The following is a 21,723-nucleotide window of genomic DNA, read 5'->3' as shown; positions in this document are numbered from 1 at the left end:
TTTTTACTTAAGAAAGTTAAAAACACGTAAAATATGCACCCATACTTAGGCAAAATAAGCCCTACATTGAGGAGATGGTTTGAAAAGTTGCTGAAACTCATTTCCTCTGCCAATATATAGAGACCTGCAGGTTAATGCAAGGAGACATTCTTCTTTAGAAAGAGCAAGATTATGAATTCCCCCTTTCTGATATTCCCCAAGCTGGGATACCTCTTTCCTGCTTAGGTTTAGACTATATAATGAGTTCATCCTGCAACCACAATACTATACAATGTTCTTGTAAAGTCAATCACAGGAAAGGTAGAGAAAATGAGAAATAGGTTCCCATGGCCCCTGAGGCTAATTCATACAGTCTCTGCCCAACTCATCAGCCTCCCCACCTCTCTATGCAACCCAGTCTCTTGAGATGGTATTTTATGTGTTGAATAAACCATGCTCTCTCTTAAAATAGGACCTGTGCATGTACTTTCTATCAGCTTCTCCCCACCTACATATGCAGAGTTAATCCTTTAACCTTCTTGCATCAACTTAAACATCCCTTTCTCTGGGAAACTACCCTCACTACCCATATTTGGTTGGCTCTGTCTTTTATGCTAAGTGGTCCTTGAACTTCTGTAATACTACCTCCACTTACGATTGCTTATTTAAAATCTCTTTTCTCTACCTGAATATAAATTCCATGAAGACAGGGACCATTTGTGTCTTACTCACTACTTTATCCAGAGTTTAGTTCAGTGCCTGGCACAGAGTGAAAACTTAAATGGAAGAAGGAATAGTTTAATGGAAGCATAAAAGAAGTGAACAAATGAATGAATGAATGAACGAATGGATACACATGTGCATGGATAACTTAATAAACAGAAACAACCAGGGGATAGAAAGTTATCCACCTTCTCACCCCGTAATTCCTCCCACCTCTGTACTCATTAGGCCTTTCACAGTAAGTGTCTTAGGACCAGCTTAGAGACCTAAGTCTCTGCAACATTACATTTGATATGTGTTCAAACTGAGATCTTACTCCTTTGCAACCTCATTAAGTGATGCAATTATATCCTGTCCATCTTCACACTGAGGGTCGAAGATCTATCTCCCCCCAAAAACCTGTACACAGAAAAGTTTTATGATTTTCCAATAAAAGAGTTAAAATGTCATCATTTGATATTAACATTCTAGTAAATTATCCCTTTTTAATTACTTGTAGTAGCAGAGAGGAGTGGAAACATAGGAAGAGCATTTATATTTAGTCTTACCATGTAGAGAGAAGCAAGAAAACCACCAGACTTATCTGTGCACTTTTATTCACACACATACAGCATTTGTGCTCCTGCCTGAGCTTGCCCTTTTTTGCAGCAATAATTTCCTTGCAAAAGAAGAGATTCCAAAGCTAGTACTCCTTTCACTACTGCCCCTGAGAAATGACCCAAGGTTATACCAGATGTTTGAGTCACAGGAGTTCAAAGCTCTTGCTGGGTACCCTGCCTAGAGGAGAATGTAGAACCCAGGTTTAGTGACATCAGCAGAGGCTCAGTGCCAGCAGTCCTCCCAGCCAGGGACCAAACCTCCCAGCAGCCCAGAAAAGCAGCCTCTCCAACCCTTGCTTTGTCTGGCGGAACCCAGGAGAGCAGGTGGTGCATGCAATACCTTTGGCAATGAGTATTTGGGCAGCTTTATCTGAGCAAAGGCCTCTCTTCGATAGGACACGTAGTAGCTGGCTCTTCCACCAGTTGTTACCTGGATAGTAGGAGAAAAAAAGAGATCAGATGAGGCCACAGATCATGGCACAAACTGAAATGTATAGGCCTCTCTATCAACAACCACAATTGGTTTGTAATTACGTCTTAGAGAATATCCGTTGCTGGTTTTGATTATCCAATCCCATGGTACCCTGAGTAGCCCCCAGGTCATGGCACTTAGACAATAAGTGGACAATTACAACAGTCTTTCCCACTGACTGACATTATCTGTGAGAGCAAGGACAGACTCTATATTTGGTCACTGTGCCTGTATATGGTACAAGCTTAATAAATATTTTCAACTGGAAACAGAGACACCATTGATGTGGGCTGCACTCATGGTCTTTTTATTCTGCTTTTTTTTAAAAAAAGGAGTTTACTAATCCATTGCGACAATGACACAATTGTCAGTTATTTTTTTCTGGATTTGAATAATCACTATTGCTCAAATCTCTCATTACTTTGAAATTTAATTTCACTTCTGATCTTAGCATAGATTTTTTTTCCTTCCTGTTTACAAATCCATGCATTGAGCAGATATTCATTGATTCTTTCTGTGTGCAAGTTACTTAAAGTCATCAAAGGGCAGGGGAAGAACTCCAGATTTGAACTTCAGAAATTCTGGATTTGAGTCCCAGCTCTGCCATCTCATGAGTAGGAGGTCAAGGAGAAGCCCTGTAGCCTCTCTTGGGAAAAGATGGATTCTTAGTTGGAAGACTTGGAAACCATTCCAAGAGATGGTCTTCTGGCCTGGGCTTGCTGAAAAGTCCTGACAACATGGCACATGTCTGCAGATGGCTGCTCTCAGCCCTATTATCTTAACTCAGGGGAAATTAATATTCACAGGAGAAGATAACATGGCCTGTTCAGAGAAAATAACAGGATAACAATAGCAACCAGCCTGCTGGGCTGGGGACGCAATTACTCCAGGCACATGCTCCATTCTCACTAAGACCCAAGAACATGCTGGAGACAGGCCAGTCCTCCTACTCCGGTCCAAACCTGGTGCCCATCCACCACAACTGCTGGGAGCAGAAGGGGTGTAATATCTCTACTGAAAGCCACCCATCACTGCTCACTCCAAGAGACAGTATCTCTCATGGCTCTCCCTTGCTCTGCACAGACTGGAAGCCCACAGAGCAGGCACCATGAGCTGCCAGGTAGAGCAGATGTCAGTGTCAGCACAAAGGCAGGGCCTTGGAAAAAACTAGGTACAAAAGCTTAGGCTGTGAACCAAGAGGAGAGACTGATTTTCTTCTTGCTGTTCAGCACTATCCCTAGGTCTCTATTTTCTAATTAGAATCATTCTTGTCTTGTAGTCCAGGACTTCCATTTTCATTTTGATAACACACTTGTTCTGAATCAATATTGTTCTCTTTTGGCTTAGAAATGGGTGCTGACATATTAAGACCAATGGGTTGCTGAGAAGACTTTTTTTTTTTTTTTTTAATAATGTCTCTAGTGTATAGGATCAGATCAAAATATAATCATTGGATCTGGACACACAGTAACCATTAGTCTTTGCACGATTCTAATTTACTTACTTGTTTTTTTTGTTTGTTTGTTTGTTCTTGTTTTTGTTTTTTAATTATAAGACCAACACATGTAATCATATCTGCCAACCCAATGACTAGATCAATAAATTTTAAACTTTAGCGTGCTTTAGAATCACCTGGATAGCTTATTAAAACTCAGACTGCTGGGCCCTATCTAGAGAGTCTCTATTCAATAGATCTGAGTTGGGGCTCAAGAATTTTCTTTTCTAATAAGTTTCCAAGTGATGCTGATACTGCTGGTCTGGGGACCACACTTAGAATACTATAGAACTAGACTTTTAGTAACAATTTACACACATTTCTGTGCTCCACACCTGTCCTGACCCCCTACCTCCTTCCCATATGTACTTTCCTGAATTCTGTGTTTAAAATAATGATAAAGTTTTTTTTTCTTTTTTATTGAGATGAAATTCACATAATCTAACCTTAACACTTTTAAAGTGTACAGTTCAATGTCATTTAGTACATCTAGTGCTGTCCAATAATTCCCTCTATTTAATTCTAAAATATTTTCATCCCCCCCAAAAGAGACCTTGTACCCATGATAAAGTTATTAATTCCCCAGTATGTATCACCTGGTCACCTATCATACACTTAAAAACTAGCTCTCTGCAGGACACCCTGAATCTCACCAAACATGCCCTTGGGGAAAATAGACCAGAATTCGAGAAGGCAAGTCCCATGCTTGAATGCTGATCAGAGCTCATCAGTTAGAAGAAGCTTCTTCCTGGAAGACCTCAGCCACCTCCATAAGGAATAAGAGGACAGCACCTCCAGGTCCCTTGCGAGGCTGAGTCCACTGAGGTTTCCAAATCACCAAGGGTGGGAGGAGAATAGAGTGACCCCCTTGAGAGGGTGATTGGCCACACAACATGGGGCACTCAGTCCACCCATGGCTGTTATAGCCCTGCACAAACACAGACTCTCTCTTACTAGCTCACACACAGTCTGAGAGAGTTTGTGCTTGAGTAAATAATGAGGATAGAAGTTATGTGTGTACTTCAGATGTACTGTGGAATGTTCCAAAATAAGATGGGGTGGTGTGAAGACCAAGGAGCCCAGAGGTCCTCCAAATAGTTCTGATATTGTAGTATCTCCCGGAGATATGATTGGCTCCTGCCACTCTTCCTTTGTCCTGATCGTGTCCCTCTCTGTACTTGCTGAAATACAACTGATGCTTTAAAACTCAGTGTAAGTCCCATGAGTTCATAGAAGGCTCTTGAATGCCACCAATTCATTGTACTTTCCCCCATCTCTCAACTCCTGAACTTTGTTCTTTCCATTTTTACAGTATTTCCAACATTTACTCTTGCGGAACACATATTCCCATCATTACTCCTCCACGTCTTACGTTATAATGTGGTAACCTCATTCATTTTAGACAACCCTGATGCTGTGCTTGATATATTCATGTCCCTTCCAAAATTCATGTTGAAACTTAATCCCCAATGCAACAATAGTAAGTAGTAGTAAGTAGTAACTCCTTTTAGGAGGTGATTAGGCCATGAGGGCTTCTCCTTCATGAAGGGATTAGTGCCTTATACAAGAACTGGAGGAAACCAGGTAGGATCTTTTTTTGCTCTTTTGTCCCTTTCACCATAGGAGGACACAGCATTCAAGGTGCCATCTTGGAAGCAGAGACCAGGCCCTCACCTGACACCAAAGCTTCCTGTGTCTTGATCTTGGAATTCCCAGTCTCCAGAACAGTGACAACTATACTGTTGTTAATAAATTCTCAGTCTAAGGCATTTTGTCATAGCGGTAGAAACAGACTGAGTCTCCCCAGCAGATGGATACATAATAATAAAAATTACAACATAACCATCATTTACTGAGCTCATCTGCCAAGCTTGAGAACCGCACACACCCCTTATATAAATTATCTAGTTTAATCCTCATGACAACCCTATGAAGGCTATAAGGTACTTACTGACTTGTCCAAGAAAAGACAAATTTGAACCTCAGAAAGTTTGGCTCTAAACCTTTGTTCCTCCCCCTGTGAATAACTAAGAAGAATCCTCCATCCATCTTAGTCAACTCACTATAGCGATACGATATATCTCCTTGATTCCAACATTTTTTAAAAATTTCAATCACTACAATTGTCGTGTGTATATATATACTTGTGTTTCTTTGCATTCCCAGAAAATGTTATGACATTAATGTTACATCTTAAAAATGATGTCTTGTTAGAAGAGAAGAGATGAAATAATAAAAAAAAGAGTAAAATAACCACCATGCAATAAATATTTGTTACATGGAAGATGCTTTAATGAATAATTTATACACCATATCTCATTTTATTTTGTGCATATATAGTTAATATCCCTACCTTACAGGTTAGGAAATTGAAGCTGAGAAAGATCAACTAACTTGGCCACCATCACAACATCACACAGCCTTTCATTGTTACGGCCAGAATATGAATTGTTTCATTGCTATATTTGAATGTTTCATTGTTATGGCCAGATACGAATCCAGATTATGAATGGGGCAGCTTATGCCCCAACCCTTAACCAGGAATGAGCATGACCCACAGAAGCAGGTGCAGAGCAGGGGGTCAATACTTATGACTAACTGAATAATGGATGGTTGGGATAAATCACTTAACCAGAGAGACTTTGTGTTTGGTCTCCTAAATTGTGTAGTGACTAAACCACAGAGCTAGTACAGAACTCACCACTCCTGCCCAGTCCTTGGATGGTCAAAGGAACTTATTTCCAAATAGAAGCCCTTGCACAGCCCCTGGGGAGCAGAGTCCCCACAGTGTTAGGTGGTGATAGGCTGATGCATTTGCTGCCTCTCTGCGATTATTTGTGTGGCTCCCTGGCAACTACACAAGGAAGAAATAAAGTTTAGCAACTATTAATCTATTTTGATGAACTTTTCTCTTCCTTACAGGCAAATTTGCTGGCATTGTAAATCCCACAGATTATTACCACTTTCCCTTTCAGTGACACCTTTTATTTTACATTTGATGAATGTCATCCAATTATTTGCTCTGGGCCCATCCGTCATGCTAAACACAGAATTAGCCGGGTCTTTTCCTTACTAATGACTGGCTCGTTAATCTGATTTTCTAGATTTCCATTTTACAGGTTTAATTGGGCTCCTGGCCAGTGAAAATGATTTCTTTGGACAAATGCATTGGCCATTAAACACATCTGTCTCTTCTGACTTGTTCCCGCTCTTGCCATGACCAAGCCCAACCTGACATATCCTTTATTTTCCCATTTATCCTTGTTTCTGGATGATGGCTTGCCCTGAAGCAAAGAATTAATTAATCTGTCCCCCAGAAATGGAACCAAAAGGCCTTGAGTCATTTCCTATTCCCCTTTGAGGATTCAAAAGTTGAGCCTTTTTCTACCATAAATAGGAGAAAAATTGTAACGTCTCTAGAATTTAGAAGTGGACCTAGGTAATCTGAGAAAAGAGACAGAAACTAATATTTTTGAGTACCTGATATATGTTGGGTGCTTTACGTTTATGATATTTAATATTCAAAGTAATAATTATTACTCTTATTATTATTATTGTCCATAACATTACTAGCATTCTACAAGTAAAAATACTAGAAACAGATAATGTTTTTTGAGCATTTATTATATGCCAACAACTGTTTCTCTATGCATAGTAACCTTCTATTTTGTTCAGGTGAGGAAATCAAGATTTAGGGAACTTGTACAACATGCTCAAAGACATAGGGCAAGTCTATGGTAGAGCTGAAATTTGAACCAAGTGCATCTGATTTCAAAAGTTTATGCAGGTCCCTCAGGCTATTTGAGGTTTCTAAACCTCTCTGATGTGGGGAATGGATCCCACATCACTCAGCTTTCAATTTCCCAGATAAGATGCCCACCAACAAGGCAGATCTTTCTATGTGAGAGTTCCTGTCGATTTCCCAGCCCTGAAAAATCAATGCTCTATTGTTGCACAGGAGTGAACAGTGCTGTTATTGTAATTTGTGAATAAGAGGGACCATAATGGAAATAAATTCAGCTTACACAAGAGCTGATGCCTTCATAGGAAATGACATGCAGAAGCTTTTCCAGTTAGAGGATCATGTTGGGTCCAAAAGGATGTGAGTAATCTGTCTAAACCAAGAGAAATGACCACCTTTATAGGCATTTCTTAGATATTTCTCACACACCTCTGAATTATTTCCTCCTCCTTAAAGAAACAAAAGTAACAGCTGAGCTGTTATGATGCACAATTAACTTTTCCAATTTCTTTGCTCATTAATTCAATTCAGATTATTTAAAATAAACCATAATGTTTTTAGGCCTTTCTCTCCCCTCCCACCTATGCAACACCTTCAAACATCACATCTCTCTTTTAAGAACAAAGACACAGCCTTCTGATAGCTGGGCCACAAGAATCAATAAACAGCCACGGGTCTCATTAGGAAGTGGCTGTAAGTGTTAGGGTGGCCCCCTGGAGGCTTCTGCAGCAAAGGTTAAGTTGCCTCTGCCATCTTGAGCTCATTTTCCAAAACTGATCAGCTAAGGTACCACACTATGTGGTTGAATCAAAAGTATGGTACAGCATTTGAAACAACATGGCATCTATCAGCAAGTCATCTCCTCTGCTAGACTGTTTGACTTTGAATTTAGTGTTTGTCAAACTGGTGCTTATTCTCATTTTATGTCCTGGAGGTTCTGTGATATTAATGTAATATGCAGTTTTATCTCACTGTGTCTAGAAAGAGTGCGTCTATTGCCTAACATGTGTACATCACAATAAGGCTGTATCTCCTTTGAAACAGATTTGCACATAAAATGTTTTATTGGTGACCTAACATAGTGGCCTCCAAATAGCCTCACCAAGAATAGGTTTGGGATAAGACAGTTGACAGTGAAGACAATATTGTATGTGTACACTCGCTTGTGCTGTGTGTGTGTCGGGGGGGGGGGGGGTGTTGGAAGGAAGATGAGTACTGAGGTGGCCAGTATACTCATTGACCAAAAGATACTGACAAAGCAACTGCCACCTGCATTAGCTCTGCCAAGCAACCTCCTGGAGCCTTCACTGCCTACTAGAAATGTTAGTAAGGCAAAGAAAAGGTGGTAAGTTAGAAAACCATGGGACAGATAATTTGTGTCTAGACCACATACAAGATTAGAAGAAACACTAGTATGCCTGACTCTCTGAGCCTATTTCTTCAAATACAATAAAGAGTCTGGGCTCAATCAGTTTCCAGTTACAAATTTTCAAAGAGGACTTCTCTGATTTTTAAGCATTAGGGCACATTAGCTGGGATCTCACATCTGTGTGAATCCTACTTCTACCACTTGCTGATTTGGTTACCTTGGACAAGTAATTTGACCTTCCTAATTTCCTCATCTGGAAAATGGAGATATTAATACTACCTACTAACAAGTTAATAAGGACTAAATACAATACAGCATGGAAAGAGCTTTAGCCCTGAAGCTGGCACAAAGTAGATATTACTGCATATGACCTGTCCCCACAGAACTGGAGTCCAAGATACCTGCACCAGTCTAAAATCTTGGAGGCCTTATGGAGACTGACTGTGGTGGCATTTTATATGAGTATATGCAACCCAGAGGCTTCAGGAGGTACTGAGGTAGCTATATGGGCCACCTGATCACAATTGACCAGGGATAAAAGACTGAAATTCTTCTCCTTGCCCTCAGCCAGGATGACTTCCTAGAGGACACTACATATGGAGACCAAAAAGCCTAAGTGTTTTGTGCTATAGATTTGATAATTAATAATGCAAGCATCATCTCTGTGTTCCAGCTTTCATAACTTTGAGGGAGGGAAGGAGGTTCTTGGGTTTCCCACCCGATCCTTCAAAAGGAGGTTCTTTGCCTTTCCTCTATTTTTTTTTCTTTTTTTGAGTGAAAAAGCAAAGATTAGTAAAGAATTTTTTTTTTTTTTTTTTTAAAGACAGAGATGGGGCTGGCTGCTTAGCTCAACTGGTTAGAGAATAGCCTCGTAACACCAAGGTCACAGGTTTGGATCCCCGTTCTGGCCAGCCACCAAATAAACAAACAATCAAATAAATAAATTAATTAAAAGACAGATATGGATTAGAAAGTCATCCTGGAGTGCAAAATTTGGGAGCACATGAACACTCCTAATAATGTATTAATAGCTAACACTTAGACTATTTTCAGTGTTATAGATAAATATGCCAGAGCTCCACACACAAAAAAGGCACTACCCATGAAATCCCAGAAGAAAAATGTTAAAACTTCCTATCAAAACACCTCTTCCCTTCCACTCTCTAAAACAGTTCTGTTTCTTATGGACTGTTGACTAATATAGTTTTGGAAACAATGGACCTAAGAGGGAGTTAAAGAAGACATTACAAGAGGTCTATCTTATATAGTCTTCTAATGCTCATATAAGTTTTCTATTCAACTTGATGTACTACATACCCTGTTTGTTTCCTATTTATAGATGGGCATTATGAGGTAGATTATTTGACTGAAATCTTTCCAAGCTAGACACTAGCCTGTCTTTTCTACAGTATTCCAGAACTTCAGAAAATAAAAACAAAACAGTGAGAGAGGAGAAAAGAAAAAAAGGGTAGAAGGTCCTGGTATCTGTAGCATCTGTAATTTTATTTTCAGCTCAGCCATTTATTAGACATGCAATATTAGGCATGGTAACTAATTTCTTGGAGACTGGGGGTTGTTTTTCTATTTTAAAAAAGGAGCTAATAATGTTTATTCTTCTCTTACAAAATTCTTATGAGTAAATGAGATAAGATAATAAAATATTTTCATGTAACAAGAAAGTGCCCTAAAATATGATGGTTAGGATGTTAGGCTAGACCTGTGGCATGTACCTAACAACCCATTTTGGAAGTGTCTTCACTGAAAAATCAAGCTGATGATCCAGATATGACGAGTCTATCAATTGTGTGGAGTACTCAAATTTGTCAGTGAGGCTATCGCTATGCACAGATGAAGGGCCAGAGGCAATAAGGAATGAAAAAGAGAAGCAGATGATGGACAAGCACATCTTTGGAACAGAAGTGCCTTCAGCCCACATGGGATGAATGGCAGGTACATAGAGCTTTTTAGAGGATAATTAATTTTATTGATATGTTCATGATACTTTAAATATCCTGAAAGGTCAAGGCAAACAGAAGCATTAATTTTCTAGAGAAGTAGGGATATAGGGATGCTTCTTTGGGACATGGGATTTCCAAACAGCTTGGAGATACATGTGGGCTGCTACATATGACAGCAAAGTTTCGCCAACATGGGATTTGCATGCCTCATGAATGAATTTCGGGACAGCAGTAGATGGATTTAAACCATCTGTCAAGCTGTTTCTCAGACAACACTGCCACCTTCCCAAGAGAGCCATGAATATTTGTGAAATGCCAACTGCTACTTCTTGAAGCTTCCCCATCGTTCTTCCTGTGCCATGCCTCTCCTGTCCTCCATCAGCACAAGCATCATTGTTGGAGGGGCTCTGTGCTCACCACCTTATATGCACTGTCTGCTCTCACACACAGTGCTCCTCTGGAGGAAGCACATGCAGCCTGTTTTTCTGAAGTTAACTGATATGCATAAGGCACTCAGTTCCACAGTGGCAGAGGCTGGATGTGAACGTCTATCTCTAAACCCTGACAATGTTCACTACATAGTGCAGCCCTGAATGAGCCTAATGTGTCTACTCCAGAGGCTTTCTAAAGAACGGCTAGTTTAGGAAAAGTTGTCTGGAGGGACTCATCCTGACCCGGATCACTAGAAGGCTCCAGCATCAATGAATTTCAGAGTGGCTTGTGTCAAAATCTACCTCCTGAATTAAATCTCCCTGACCCACGCCCCTCAGTTTCCCAGCTGGAATTCATCTTATCTTCTTTTGATTCCCAGGTAGTTGTGCAGAATTACAGGGAAGTGGGCATATCTTGGGTCTCTTTCCATACTGTAATATATTTGAGGGTTGATGAAGTTCTTATTCATCTTTCATCTTCCCTTAGGCCCGGGCGCCTGTGTCATAACACTAATATCTGTAGAGTGCTCTATGTTATTAGTTTTCATTACTGTACTGAATCTCATCTGATCCGAACCTCATCTGATCTGAACACAACCCTGCAAGGGAGGTCTAATTACATCCTCATTTTAGAATTAAAGGGCCTGAGGCCCAGATAGACCACTTTAGGTCACCTTGTTACTAAAAGATGGGGCTCAAAGCTAACCTCAGAACTTCTGACTTGTAACCCCAAGCTCTTTTTCACTTTCCCAGGCTTCTAAAATCTGCATTTCCCAAGTCAGAATCAGAAAATATGAAGGGGAGATAATTGCATGAATTTTTGCAAGTAAGTAGTAATTTTACATCAAATAGTCCTTTGAGCAGTTATAGCACCACAACATGGAAAACCAGGGCCTGCAGCAGAGCCTGCTTTCCTATGGGAAACAGGGAAGCAGATTACAGGGCGTTCTTTCCCACCCCCTGACAAATTCACATGTTAATTAAAGGTCTGGCCAAATTTACATCATCCCTTGAACATTAATCATGTTTAAACATCTCATTATAGATCCTGGCCCCAATTCCACTATGTGCTACATTTATCAATCAGCAAGAACTTATTCAGCACTTTTGTGCTGAGGCTGTGTCAGGTACTGTAGGAGTCATGGGGCCATGACCTGCGGGAGTTCACCATCTCTTTAGGAAAGCAAGACTAGTGTATAAAATGTACACATGACAATACCAGACAGTGTAATGCATGGTGCCCTGAGCAGAGAGAAGACCAAGTGTAATAAAATCCCTTCCTCAGAACCACAATAGTTCACTCAACTTATTCTCATGTTCCTTGTGCAATTACAATAAAAACTTTTCACAGATGAGACAACTATGACATGAGATGGCAAATTCACGCTGCTAATGGAAGGCTGAACCAGAATTTAAACTCATGTTTGTTTGACTCTAGAGATTGTAAGCGTAACCACTGTCTTAGGTCACTCTCCACAGTGTGACATGCATACACATATATGCGGGCATGCAGGCACACACACACTGTGAAACATGAAATATATAAACAGGTGTGATGGACACTCCCACCCCCTTCGGAGGACAGTGGGTTCTCAACCCTGAAGGATGTTTCCTTTGCCCAGGGCAATGACGGATTTGAAGACAGAAGCCTAGAGAAACCAGGACAAGGCTGAACCATTCTATGTAAGAGAGAGACAGAGAGAAAAGATGGGGATAAGGTGTGGGCAGATCTTGAAGAAAGCAAAAGTAAAGCTGAAGAGCTTGTGGGACCAGAGAGCCAAGAAAGTGAGTCACTAGTTGTTGGTTCCAGAGAGATACTTCTGGGGGACGAAAAGAAATAGTGGATGTATGCAGAGTTCATTAACATTTTTTTTTTTTTTTGCTGTGTGTTGCGTGACATAAACACTCTGCTTCATTTCTATTTGACATCTTTAACAAAAAGTTTATACTACACTGCTCAATAATCTTTTTATAATTTTACTTATTGGTTTGTCTATCTTTGCAGAAGTGGTTCATATCAGAAACAAAGTTTTTCCTCAAGAAAATGCCCAAGAGTTACAGCTAGGTTACCAGGAATTGTATCTTTGTGCACCTTTTGGGTTACCTATTTACTTCTTCGTTGTGAAAATTAACAAAGAGCCTTAGAACCAAGCATAGGCATGGATTCCGAACTTCCTCTGCCCCTAGCAGCTATGAGATGTCTTTGGGGAAAGCATTTAAGTGCTTCCAGATCTCAGTCTAATCTTAAAACAGGACACACGCACAACATGAGGCCCAACATGTGGCTGACCAAAGTAGAGACTCAAAAATGTCTCTTCTGTGACCTGCAACCCTTCCTGGATCCAGGTTTCCTCAGCGTGAAAGTCTTCTTCAACAGCAATATCTTAACATTCTACACTGCCAGTTTCTTTCAATAACTTGAGAAACATATTTTAGCAGCTACTTTGTGTTAATGCTGTGTGTACTTATTTACTGTCCCTTACACACTTCCTGACCCAATTTGTCTCAGCAAATAAAAAAGTGTAGGTTGTAGTGATTTTCTCATTTAAGGAGTAGAACCGGGCAGTGGTAAAGAAAGAAGGCTCTGGTGTCAAACTGCCTACCTCAAAATCTCCACTCCACTGCTTACTGGCTGTATGACCTTAGAAAAATGGTTTAACATCTCTGTGCCTCTTCTGTGATATAGAAGAGTAGTGCTTACCCCATAGAGTGTCAGAAAAATTAAATTAATACATAATGCTAGCTCATCCTAGGCACTCAATGAGTGTCAGCTGTTACTGTTATAATATATAAATGATTCCCCCAAAACTACAGATTATTCAGTAATTAAAAAAAATAGCAAGAGATAAAAATCATAGAAAAAGGCTAAGGACAAATTTCAAAATAATAAAATGCTGAGAACTGTAGTATTTCTTATAGAGAAGAGACGTTCAATCAACTTCACAAGAACCCCTCACCTCAGATATTTCAGAGTAAGTAAGTTATTTCATCACATCCACTCCTTTCCTTGCCCACCAACACCTAACAAACAATTACACAGCACAGTGAAATAATAAGCACAATCATATTAAAAGCACTTTGATTATTTTTCCATGCTGCAATCTGGAAGCCATTGCCACATGGGGTGGACAGTAAAACCACAAGCGTTTATCCCGGAGACTGGGACAGAAGGCCTTGGCGACAGTAGACCCTCCATTCTAACTGCGGTCTGTGGAATCACCACTGCACATTATCACAAGTTGTACGTATCTTCCAAAACATTTTTTACAGAAGAAAAGCGGAAGCAATCTTGCCTGGCATCAAGAGGTTACAAAGCCAGAGGGAAAGATGGGGAGTGAATAATTTCATGTCCCCATCAAATACAAGCTACATGAGAAGGAAACAAGGGAGGAGGAGGAAAGAATGGAGATTAAAGAATCAGACACTTTTAAAGCCCCAGAAGCACAGAGAGGGAAAAGCCAATCAATTGCTTTTTTGTTGTTTTTTTGGGGGGGGGTAACAGATGTTTCACTTGCAATTCCAAATCTAATAGCAGTCCGTGTAGTAAAGATGAAATAGGAGGAAGAAGAAAAAGAAAAGCTAAAAAGGGAGGGAGGGAGTCGGGCTTGCCAGCATGAGGCTCATCCCCAGTGCGTCCTGCCCTGCTTCACCCCGCCTGGTTCTGCCCACTGGGGAGGGGCCGCGTGCCCTCCTCCCTGCCCCCCTACAGTTCTCCAATGTTTCTTCATGCAGCAGCCTCCCCAGTCTGCAAGCATTCCTCACCAGGAAAGCGGGGGTAATCAGGCCCATCCTTTAAACATCTTCATTCTATTACTTTGATAATCAGCTTCTAATGTTCTGTTCGATAGACGTGGGGCTGACCAGACCAAGCGCTTGAACAGCTGCTCGGGCCATGGAGCTATTCTCTGTGTCATTGATCACAGAGACAAAAATCAATCCTGGCTAAGGAGAAAGAAGTTAAAAATAAATTGCAGGGATTGATTTCTGTTCAGACCTTCTGACTCCCAGTTTAGGAAAGGGGAAGGGAGAATGTGCATGGATCCAGCAGTCGTGGAATCACTTCGTATGTCCCCACCTCAAAAACAAAAGCTGGGGATATTTTATACACACTCACACACAATTTTATTTTAATTATGTTTTACATTATTTTATTTTTGTCTCCTATCAGAGATAAGAATTCATCCAAATCATAAGCTCCCACAGAAGAGGACAGCTGTCTGTCTCGTTCACTATAAAATCTCTATACTTTGTGGACAGCAGTAACTCCAAAGTATTCAACAGAGGGACTGCTGAATAAGTGAATAAATGGAGCGCCCTCCTTCCTATTATTGTCTCTCACAATACGAGTAATGTTTGTTTCTTCAAAGATTTATCACGGTATGTACTTACTCTTCTTACTTATGGCTTTGCTTGGGTACCCTCTCTCTCCCTCACTGGACTATAAACCCTCCTACGGCAGGAACGGTGTTTTCCTCATTTACATATTTATTTCTTGCATACAGCACGATCCCCAGGAATCATAACTTTCTTATTTACTTGTCTGCTTTTTATTTCTTTTTTACTGCATTATCTCCATATGATGCCCTCAGTAGATGTAAGTGATACAAAGGATGAAAGGAAAGATTCGGCAACTCCCTTGAGGAATTAGCCACATCCCACATATCTTTCTTGGAGAAATAAGTTGAGGAAATACTTTGAATAGCAGTGCCTTTCCCATGACTGACTGAACTGAGTAGCCAGTAGGGTGAGCAGACGTGTGGAATTTTAGTTTGGAGAGAACTCCTGGAGTCATGTAGTCCCTTGCTTTCCAAACTGGCTTCTGTGAAATTCTAAGTTCGACCGAAATGCCTTGGGTCCACAAACGGATGAAGAAGAGGCAGGGGGTGGGAGGGCGGGGAGTTCATACAGCCCCTCACCCTCTTTAAACTAGATCCCTTCCACCTGTATCTGTTTCATGTACTGGAATTCCTTCAACACTTGAGTCTGACAAGCAGTTCCCACCATTAAGAACAGCAACAACCACAAAAGTTTTGAAAGTCTTTCTTCAACACATTCCTTTCTCTTTGCAATAAGGAAACAGCTCCCAGAAGAAAGGTGATGGCCCAAGATCACAGAGTGAGTTCCTGGTGAGACCTAACTCCAGGAATGCTGCCCTCTCACCTGCCATCCCATCCCGTGGCACACTGTCTCCTGCCACCGAAGGGTCTCTTTTCCTTGGAGCATTGGCACGTCCTAAAGGTGGACCCGTCAAGTAAATTCTCTGCTTTGAGAAGTAGCTTGAGCCCTGCTTTCTCCAGGGAATCTTGCCTGATCGTGTCACGCCTCATGGATCTCCCTCACTCCAGGTAGAAGTCAGTCTCGCAGAGCCCAGCGTTTTCTAAAATGCATTTGAGCATCGCTCATGGAGAGTGTCAGACCAAATAGAGAGGAGACAGATCTCCTTATAAGACTGAACACAAGAACAACCACTTTGCTCGTCTTGTTTACCATCACATGCTCTTCATTTAGAACAGTACCAGGAGCATATTAAGTGCTCAATTAATGATTGTTAAATGAGTGAATGAATGACTCAATCACTCAATCCATACTTCTATCTTAAACAGAACCTATGACAGTTTTCGGTCCTCAACTAAGGAAATAATAGGCCCAAGAAGCTTTATTCTGGTTGGTCATGAAGGGTTTCAGAACAAGATTCTTAAAAGCTGCTTGCAGAAATGCAAAATGTTGTTTACCCCATTAGCTACTTATGGAGGTAAAGCCAGAGCAATTACAATTTTTTAAAGCTGAAACTCTGAAATTAATAGATATAGATCCTAGTTAGTATGGTAATGAGTAGAGAACTGGGCTTAATTGTCTACTTCTCAGTCAACAGCACAACTGCCTTCATTATCAGCACTGTTGTTTTTACAGCAATATAATTATCTTTAATAGGCGAAGGACCCAGAAAACGGATTTTCCTGGGAGCTGGGCTTAGCAGAGTGGGCACTGAGGTCTTGCTGGGACTTGGCAGGGAAGGGGAATGGGAAGACTCAGCCACTCTGAGTCCTGGAATGGGACTCAGAAGAAGCCACCACCCCGCTACCTTTCCAGCCAGAAACACACCATGGAAATTCGATATTGCCTGGCGGAGGTACAAGTACAGTGGGGGAGGGACTGGGGAAGAACAGAGATGAGGATGGTAACAATGACCAACAATGCCTCCACTCGGTCCCCACTGGGCACCCCCAGGATCAGCATCCGAGTAAATCCTCTAAGTGTATCTGTGGGACCACTCTCAGAGGTGCAGCCTGACTACATTGCATTGCATCTCAGTAAGCCTTTCTTTGGTTAATGATGCAGAACGTTTCTGATATGAAACAACATTGAAACAGATTCTGACACAGAGTCCACTGAACAAGGAGTGGGGTGAGGCTTTCCTGCCCCCAGCATCCACCGAGACTGGAGCAACACCTGCCTACTTTGCTTTTACAATCATCCGGAAAAGTTTCTGGGAGCACCACCTATTCAGCACTAAGAAAAATGAAATGAGAAATTGATCATTGTCCTCTTTGGTCATCCTTCATGGTCCCAGACAGCCTGAGGTTACATCCTTGACCCTGCCATTTTCTGAGTGATACAACCAAGAGTGTTTCTCTAAACTTCACTGAAATTTGGTTCCCTCCATGGAAAAAAATAAAGACGATGATATCTACCAAATCAATATTCTGTGAAGATTAAGTTTTCATTAAATAAAATAAAACGCGCACATGCTAGACTTAAATTTGCTACCAAATAAATATGAGGTCCTTTTCCTACTATGACAATAATTCTCTGAGTTTGCTGATTGGTGGGCAAAATTGGTGGTGTGCCTAGGTGGAAAGAACATTCTGAAGAATCCCTGATTTGGAAGTAGGAAATTACAGATTTCCAAATAGTGGAAGAGACTGAAAGTTGTGCAGCTGATCTCACGCCTTTAAACTGATTATAGAAATGTGTGTGGTCCCCTGGATGGCACATCAGCCATCCTGACCAGAACTCCCAGGCTGCCTCTAACCACCTGAGGCTCCTGGATAATTAAACACTCTGAGTGCTGCCCTTTGCTGTTAAATACATTGCACAGAACACCTACAACCACTCTTCCTTTCATGCCTGTGAGACACTATGAACTATCAATAGCAGCTTTCCTACTGAACCACAACAGCACAGCCTTCTATGCAGCTATTACCAATTACTCAGAGGTGATATACAAAATGAAAACAATTTAATACCCCTGAGCTAGACATATCCCATTCATGTACTAGTAGAAAGGTAAATATAATACAAAACAAATTACAGAACCATTCTGTGAGATTAAAGGAAAACATCCCTTGCTATGCTGGCCTAGCAAGCAACAGGTATTGCAACTTCCAGTAGAGCCTCATTATATCTCTTGGGAAGAAACAAGTCTTAATAACATATTAAGGGCATGCACAGTCAAGCTCTGAATGGAGCGAGGAGATTGCCATACCTAAAGGATTGATGGACATCCTGTAAATAAAGGCCCCTCCCTGGAGCCTCCCTGTCTCTGCATTATTCTGAGAGGATTTGGGTGGTAATTGACACTGCAAGAGTGGATAGGAGATTACTCAGAGAGGGCAGGAGGTAGGCAGAGAAAAGGAAACTGAAAAGAGCGCTGAGAAAAACCCATGTGTAAAGGGTGGGCAGAGGAAGAGGCACCTGTGCAGGAGGAGAGCTTGGACTGCATGTTATGAAGGAAGCAACAGCAGGAGAGTACTTCATGAGAGGAGCATCAAGAGATGAAATGCTGCGGACAGGTCAAATGAGTTAATTACTGAAAGGCGTCGTCTGGATATAATTCAAACATATCACTGATGAACTTGCCAAAAGCAATTTCAGTGGAGTGGCAGAGGCAGAAGTCCGTTTCAAATGGGTTATGGAGAGAGGGAAATGAGAAATGAGATAATGAATATGGACAGCACTCAAGAAATTTGGTCATGAATGGAAGATGGGACATTTAGAGAGGCGTGTGGGTTCAAAGAAAGTTTTGTTTTGTTACTTAAGGATGGTAGATATTAAAAAATAAATGATGGAAAGTCTAAAATAGGAATGAGTAAGTTCAAGATAGAGGAGAAAGGAGGATTATCAATAGAGCCAAGCCCCAAGAGGACAAGAGAGATGGGACTGGAGGTTTGGTCATTTCGTGGGGATGAAGGCAATGCCTTCTACTTTTCTTGCATAGGTCACTCGCCGACAGTGCTGGATACAAAGCAGGGACTCAACAAATATTGGAAAGTCTTTCAAAGTTCTCTTGGGTTGGGTTCCCCCCAAAAGCAGAGCCTGAGACACAGGTTTGTATGTAGGGAGTTTTTTGGTTTTGTTTTTGTTTTGGGGGGAGTTATCTGGCAACAGGAGTGGCAGAACTAGGAAGCAGGAAACAGGAAGGAAGAGAAAGCCCTCTCAGTCTGTTACCAAACTGGTTACCATTGTGAGCAACTGGGCTCCATCCCACCAGGGGCCCTGTGAGAACTCATACAGAATGAGATGCAGAACCGTCCACCTGGCACAGGAAGAGGACTCGTCCACTAGCTTCTGACTCCTGCTGCTCAAGCTGTCCCAGAGGGGCTTGTCACCTACAAGATTTGCATCTGCAGCAGAATGGCTAAGGGGGCTCATGCTGCCATCCCACTTGGGGAGCAATCGGCCCAGAACAGAAAGCAAGGGATTCGCGGTGCAGTGAGGCAAGGGGACAGCACACCACCTCTGTGCACAGCTAGTTGCTGAAGCAAATGTGAGCAGGAAAGATGTGAAATGGAGCACATGAGATATTCGACACAAAGGTCAACTAAATATCATTATTTCACAATTGGGTCACTAATATGTGTTTATTCATAATTTCAAATGCTAACAGCAACTTTTACAACAAGCCACTAAAATCATTACATGTATAGGAGACACATCCCAGCTACATGATATTAAAAGAACCTCCATTAGTGCTGGCTGATGAAAACACTTTCACTTAAAATTCTGAAAGTGCTTCAGGAATATTCACCACCTGAAGATGTCTTTATTGGATTTCTTTGGAAGATTGTCTCTGCAACTCTTTCATTTTCCTTTAAACTCCTGTGTTGTAAATGTGTCCCTAATGATGAAATTGCTATTTATTTAACATTCAAAATCTTTCCCATTAATGCCAAATTAACATCATTTAAAATATCACCAAACAGTTCTTCTTTGAATAATTACACTCTATTAATTTTTGCCTCAGGGCTTTTTTCTTTCAAAAAGATAATAATTTATTAGGGATAAAGTAGCCATGCCATAGAGGCTCTTCTATCTCCCACAATGATGCATAAAGCAGGATCTTAAGTGGAGTAGCGGAGTATCAAAGCCCAGGTGAGCTGGGGACCAAGATGCAATGAGAGACCTGAAAGATAATTAACCCCCAGAATATCTACAGTCCCATATATATCATTAGAAGTTGGTTTCTTTGATCATCAGCACTATGGAAGCTACACAGGAGGGTTTTATCATGTACATATGTCGATACATTAATTGAATCCAAGAATAATTAAAAATGAATTTGGGGAAAAGATATAATAATCTTTTATGTGATAGGCTTATAAAAATCCTTAAAAGAGGATGTGCACACACAAAATAGTGAGGCTGATTTTTGCATATGGATTAGTCGTTTGATTCTTGCATTTTGTAGGGCTTTACAGTTTTCAAAGCATTTCAAAGCCATTATTATCTCCCTTGATCCTCACAACCACCTTCCAATTTAGGTAGGGCAAGCAGCATGATTCTGTTCTACAGAGATGAGGAAATTAGTGCTCTGGGAATCTCGGTGACTTGTCCAGTGTTCCCTGGCTGGTAGGAGGCAGATCCCTGACTACAATCTAGGTCTTTAAATTCAGGGCTCCTTTCCCTACATCAGACCACCAGCTACTTGAATGATGAACTGCCTGAGACCACGGGCCACGTCTTCTACCTCTGCGATATCCCATTGCACTTGGCGCACTTCTAGGGTCTCAACAGATTTCTCTTAATTGGCTACTAGTTCTTATTAATTGCTAGTACTTCTGGAACAACTCCCAAAACTTTATAACAGTACTATTTTTCTATGTTTATACACAAAACCCTTAAAAACTAGGAGCAGCTTGTACCCAAGCTACTAACTGGCTTCCCTGTAGTACTGAAATTATCCTTGAACCACTCAGATACATGTTATTGCTTCCCCACCACCCCAAATTCTTGTTGTAGAAGAGGCTTCTCTCTTGACTACATCTACAGACAGTCCATAGTAGATGGATCTTCACAGTGTTACTTATCTGGTTGACATTTTTGCAAAGGCTCAGGGAGTGAGCAGCTGTTTGGGGTTTGCATGAGTGGTGGCAAATGCTACAGGTTTGGGGAGCCCCTCTCTCTTCCTGACCCCAATCTGTACAAACTCCCCCAGGCTCAGGCAGCCAAGTATGTTTTTAGGGTTCCTTCCCTTTCCCTGTGCTCCTATAAACCATCTCTTTCTCCCGAGTGTCCACGTTGCTGTGTGTCATCTCCCAGGGCAATATAAGGGTCACTTAACACAGTTAAGGAAGACTTTGGTTCTGTGCTAAGGCAACAGAGATATCAGGGAGCCCATGGAGAAAGTTTGGCAGAGTCGGGATGACCATCCCTCCTTCAAATTTTCTGCTTTCTCCCCACCTCTAGAGGAATTTTTCTGTATCTTAATTATGTATCCGGGTCTTTTTTTTTCCTCCTGTATTTTAGATATTTGAGGATATGTCAGTGTCATACCCTTTTGTTATGAATGCAATTGCATGTACGTGTAAATGTATTCAATGAGTGAATGAATCTTTATCACACTGAAGGCAGCCTCTTGTGTCATGAAGTAAGGATGGGGGTGGCTTTGCGTAACCCATTGCAGACACATAGATCTCTGGTGACACTACACCCTGTTCTTGCTTCCTCGCCACACT

At 41.2% G+C, this 21,723-nt stretch overlaps 1 protein-coding gene across 1 annotated transcript in view; it reads right to left on the bottom strand.

Moving 5' to 3' along the window:
• SORCS3 (sortilin related VPS10 domain containing receptor 3) overlaps positions 1-21,723 on the bottom strand; it is a 575,161-nt gene that overhangs the window by 110,335 nt on the left and 443,103 nt on the right. The window contains exon 8 of the mRNA XM_063102487.1: positions 1,642-1,731. Coding sequence (XP_062958557.1) covers positions 1,642-1,731 — 90 coding nt within the window. The remainder of the gene's footprint in view (positions 1-1,641; positions 1,732-21,723) is intronic.

The sequence above is a fragment of the Cynocephalus volans genome, chromosome 7, assembly GCF_027409185.1.
Source record: "Cynocephalus volans isolate mCynVol1 chromosome 7, mCynVol1.pri, whole genome shotgun sequence".
Taxonomy (NCBI): Eukaryota; Metazoa; Chordata; class Mammalia; order Dermoptera; family Cynocephalidae; genus Cynocephalus; species Cynocephalus volans.
This window is presented reverse-complemented; position numbering and strand designations above follow the sequence as displayed.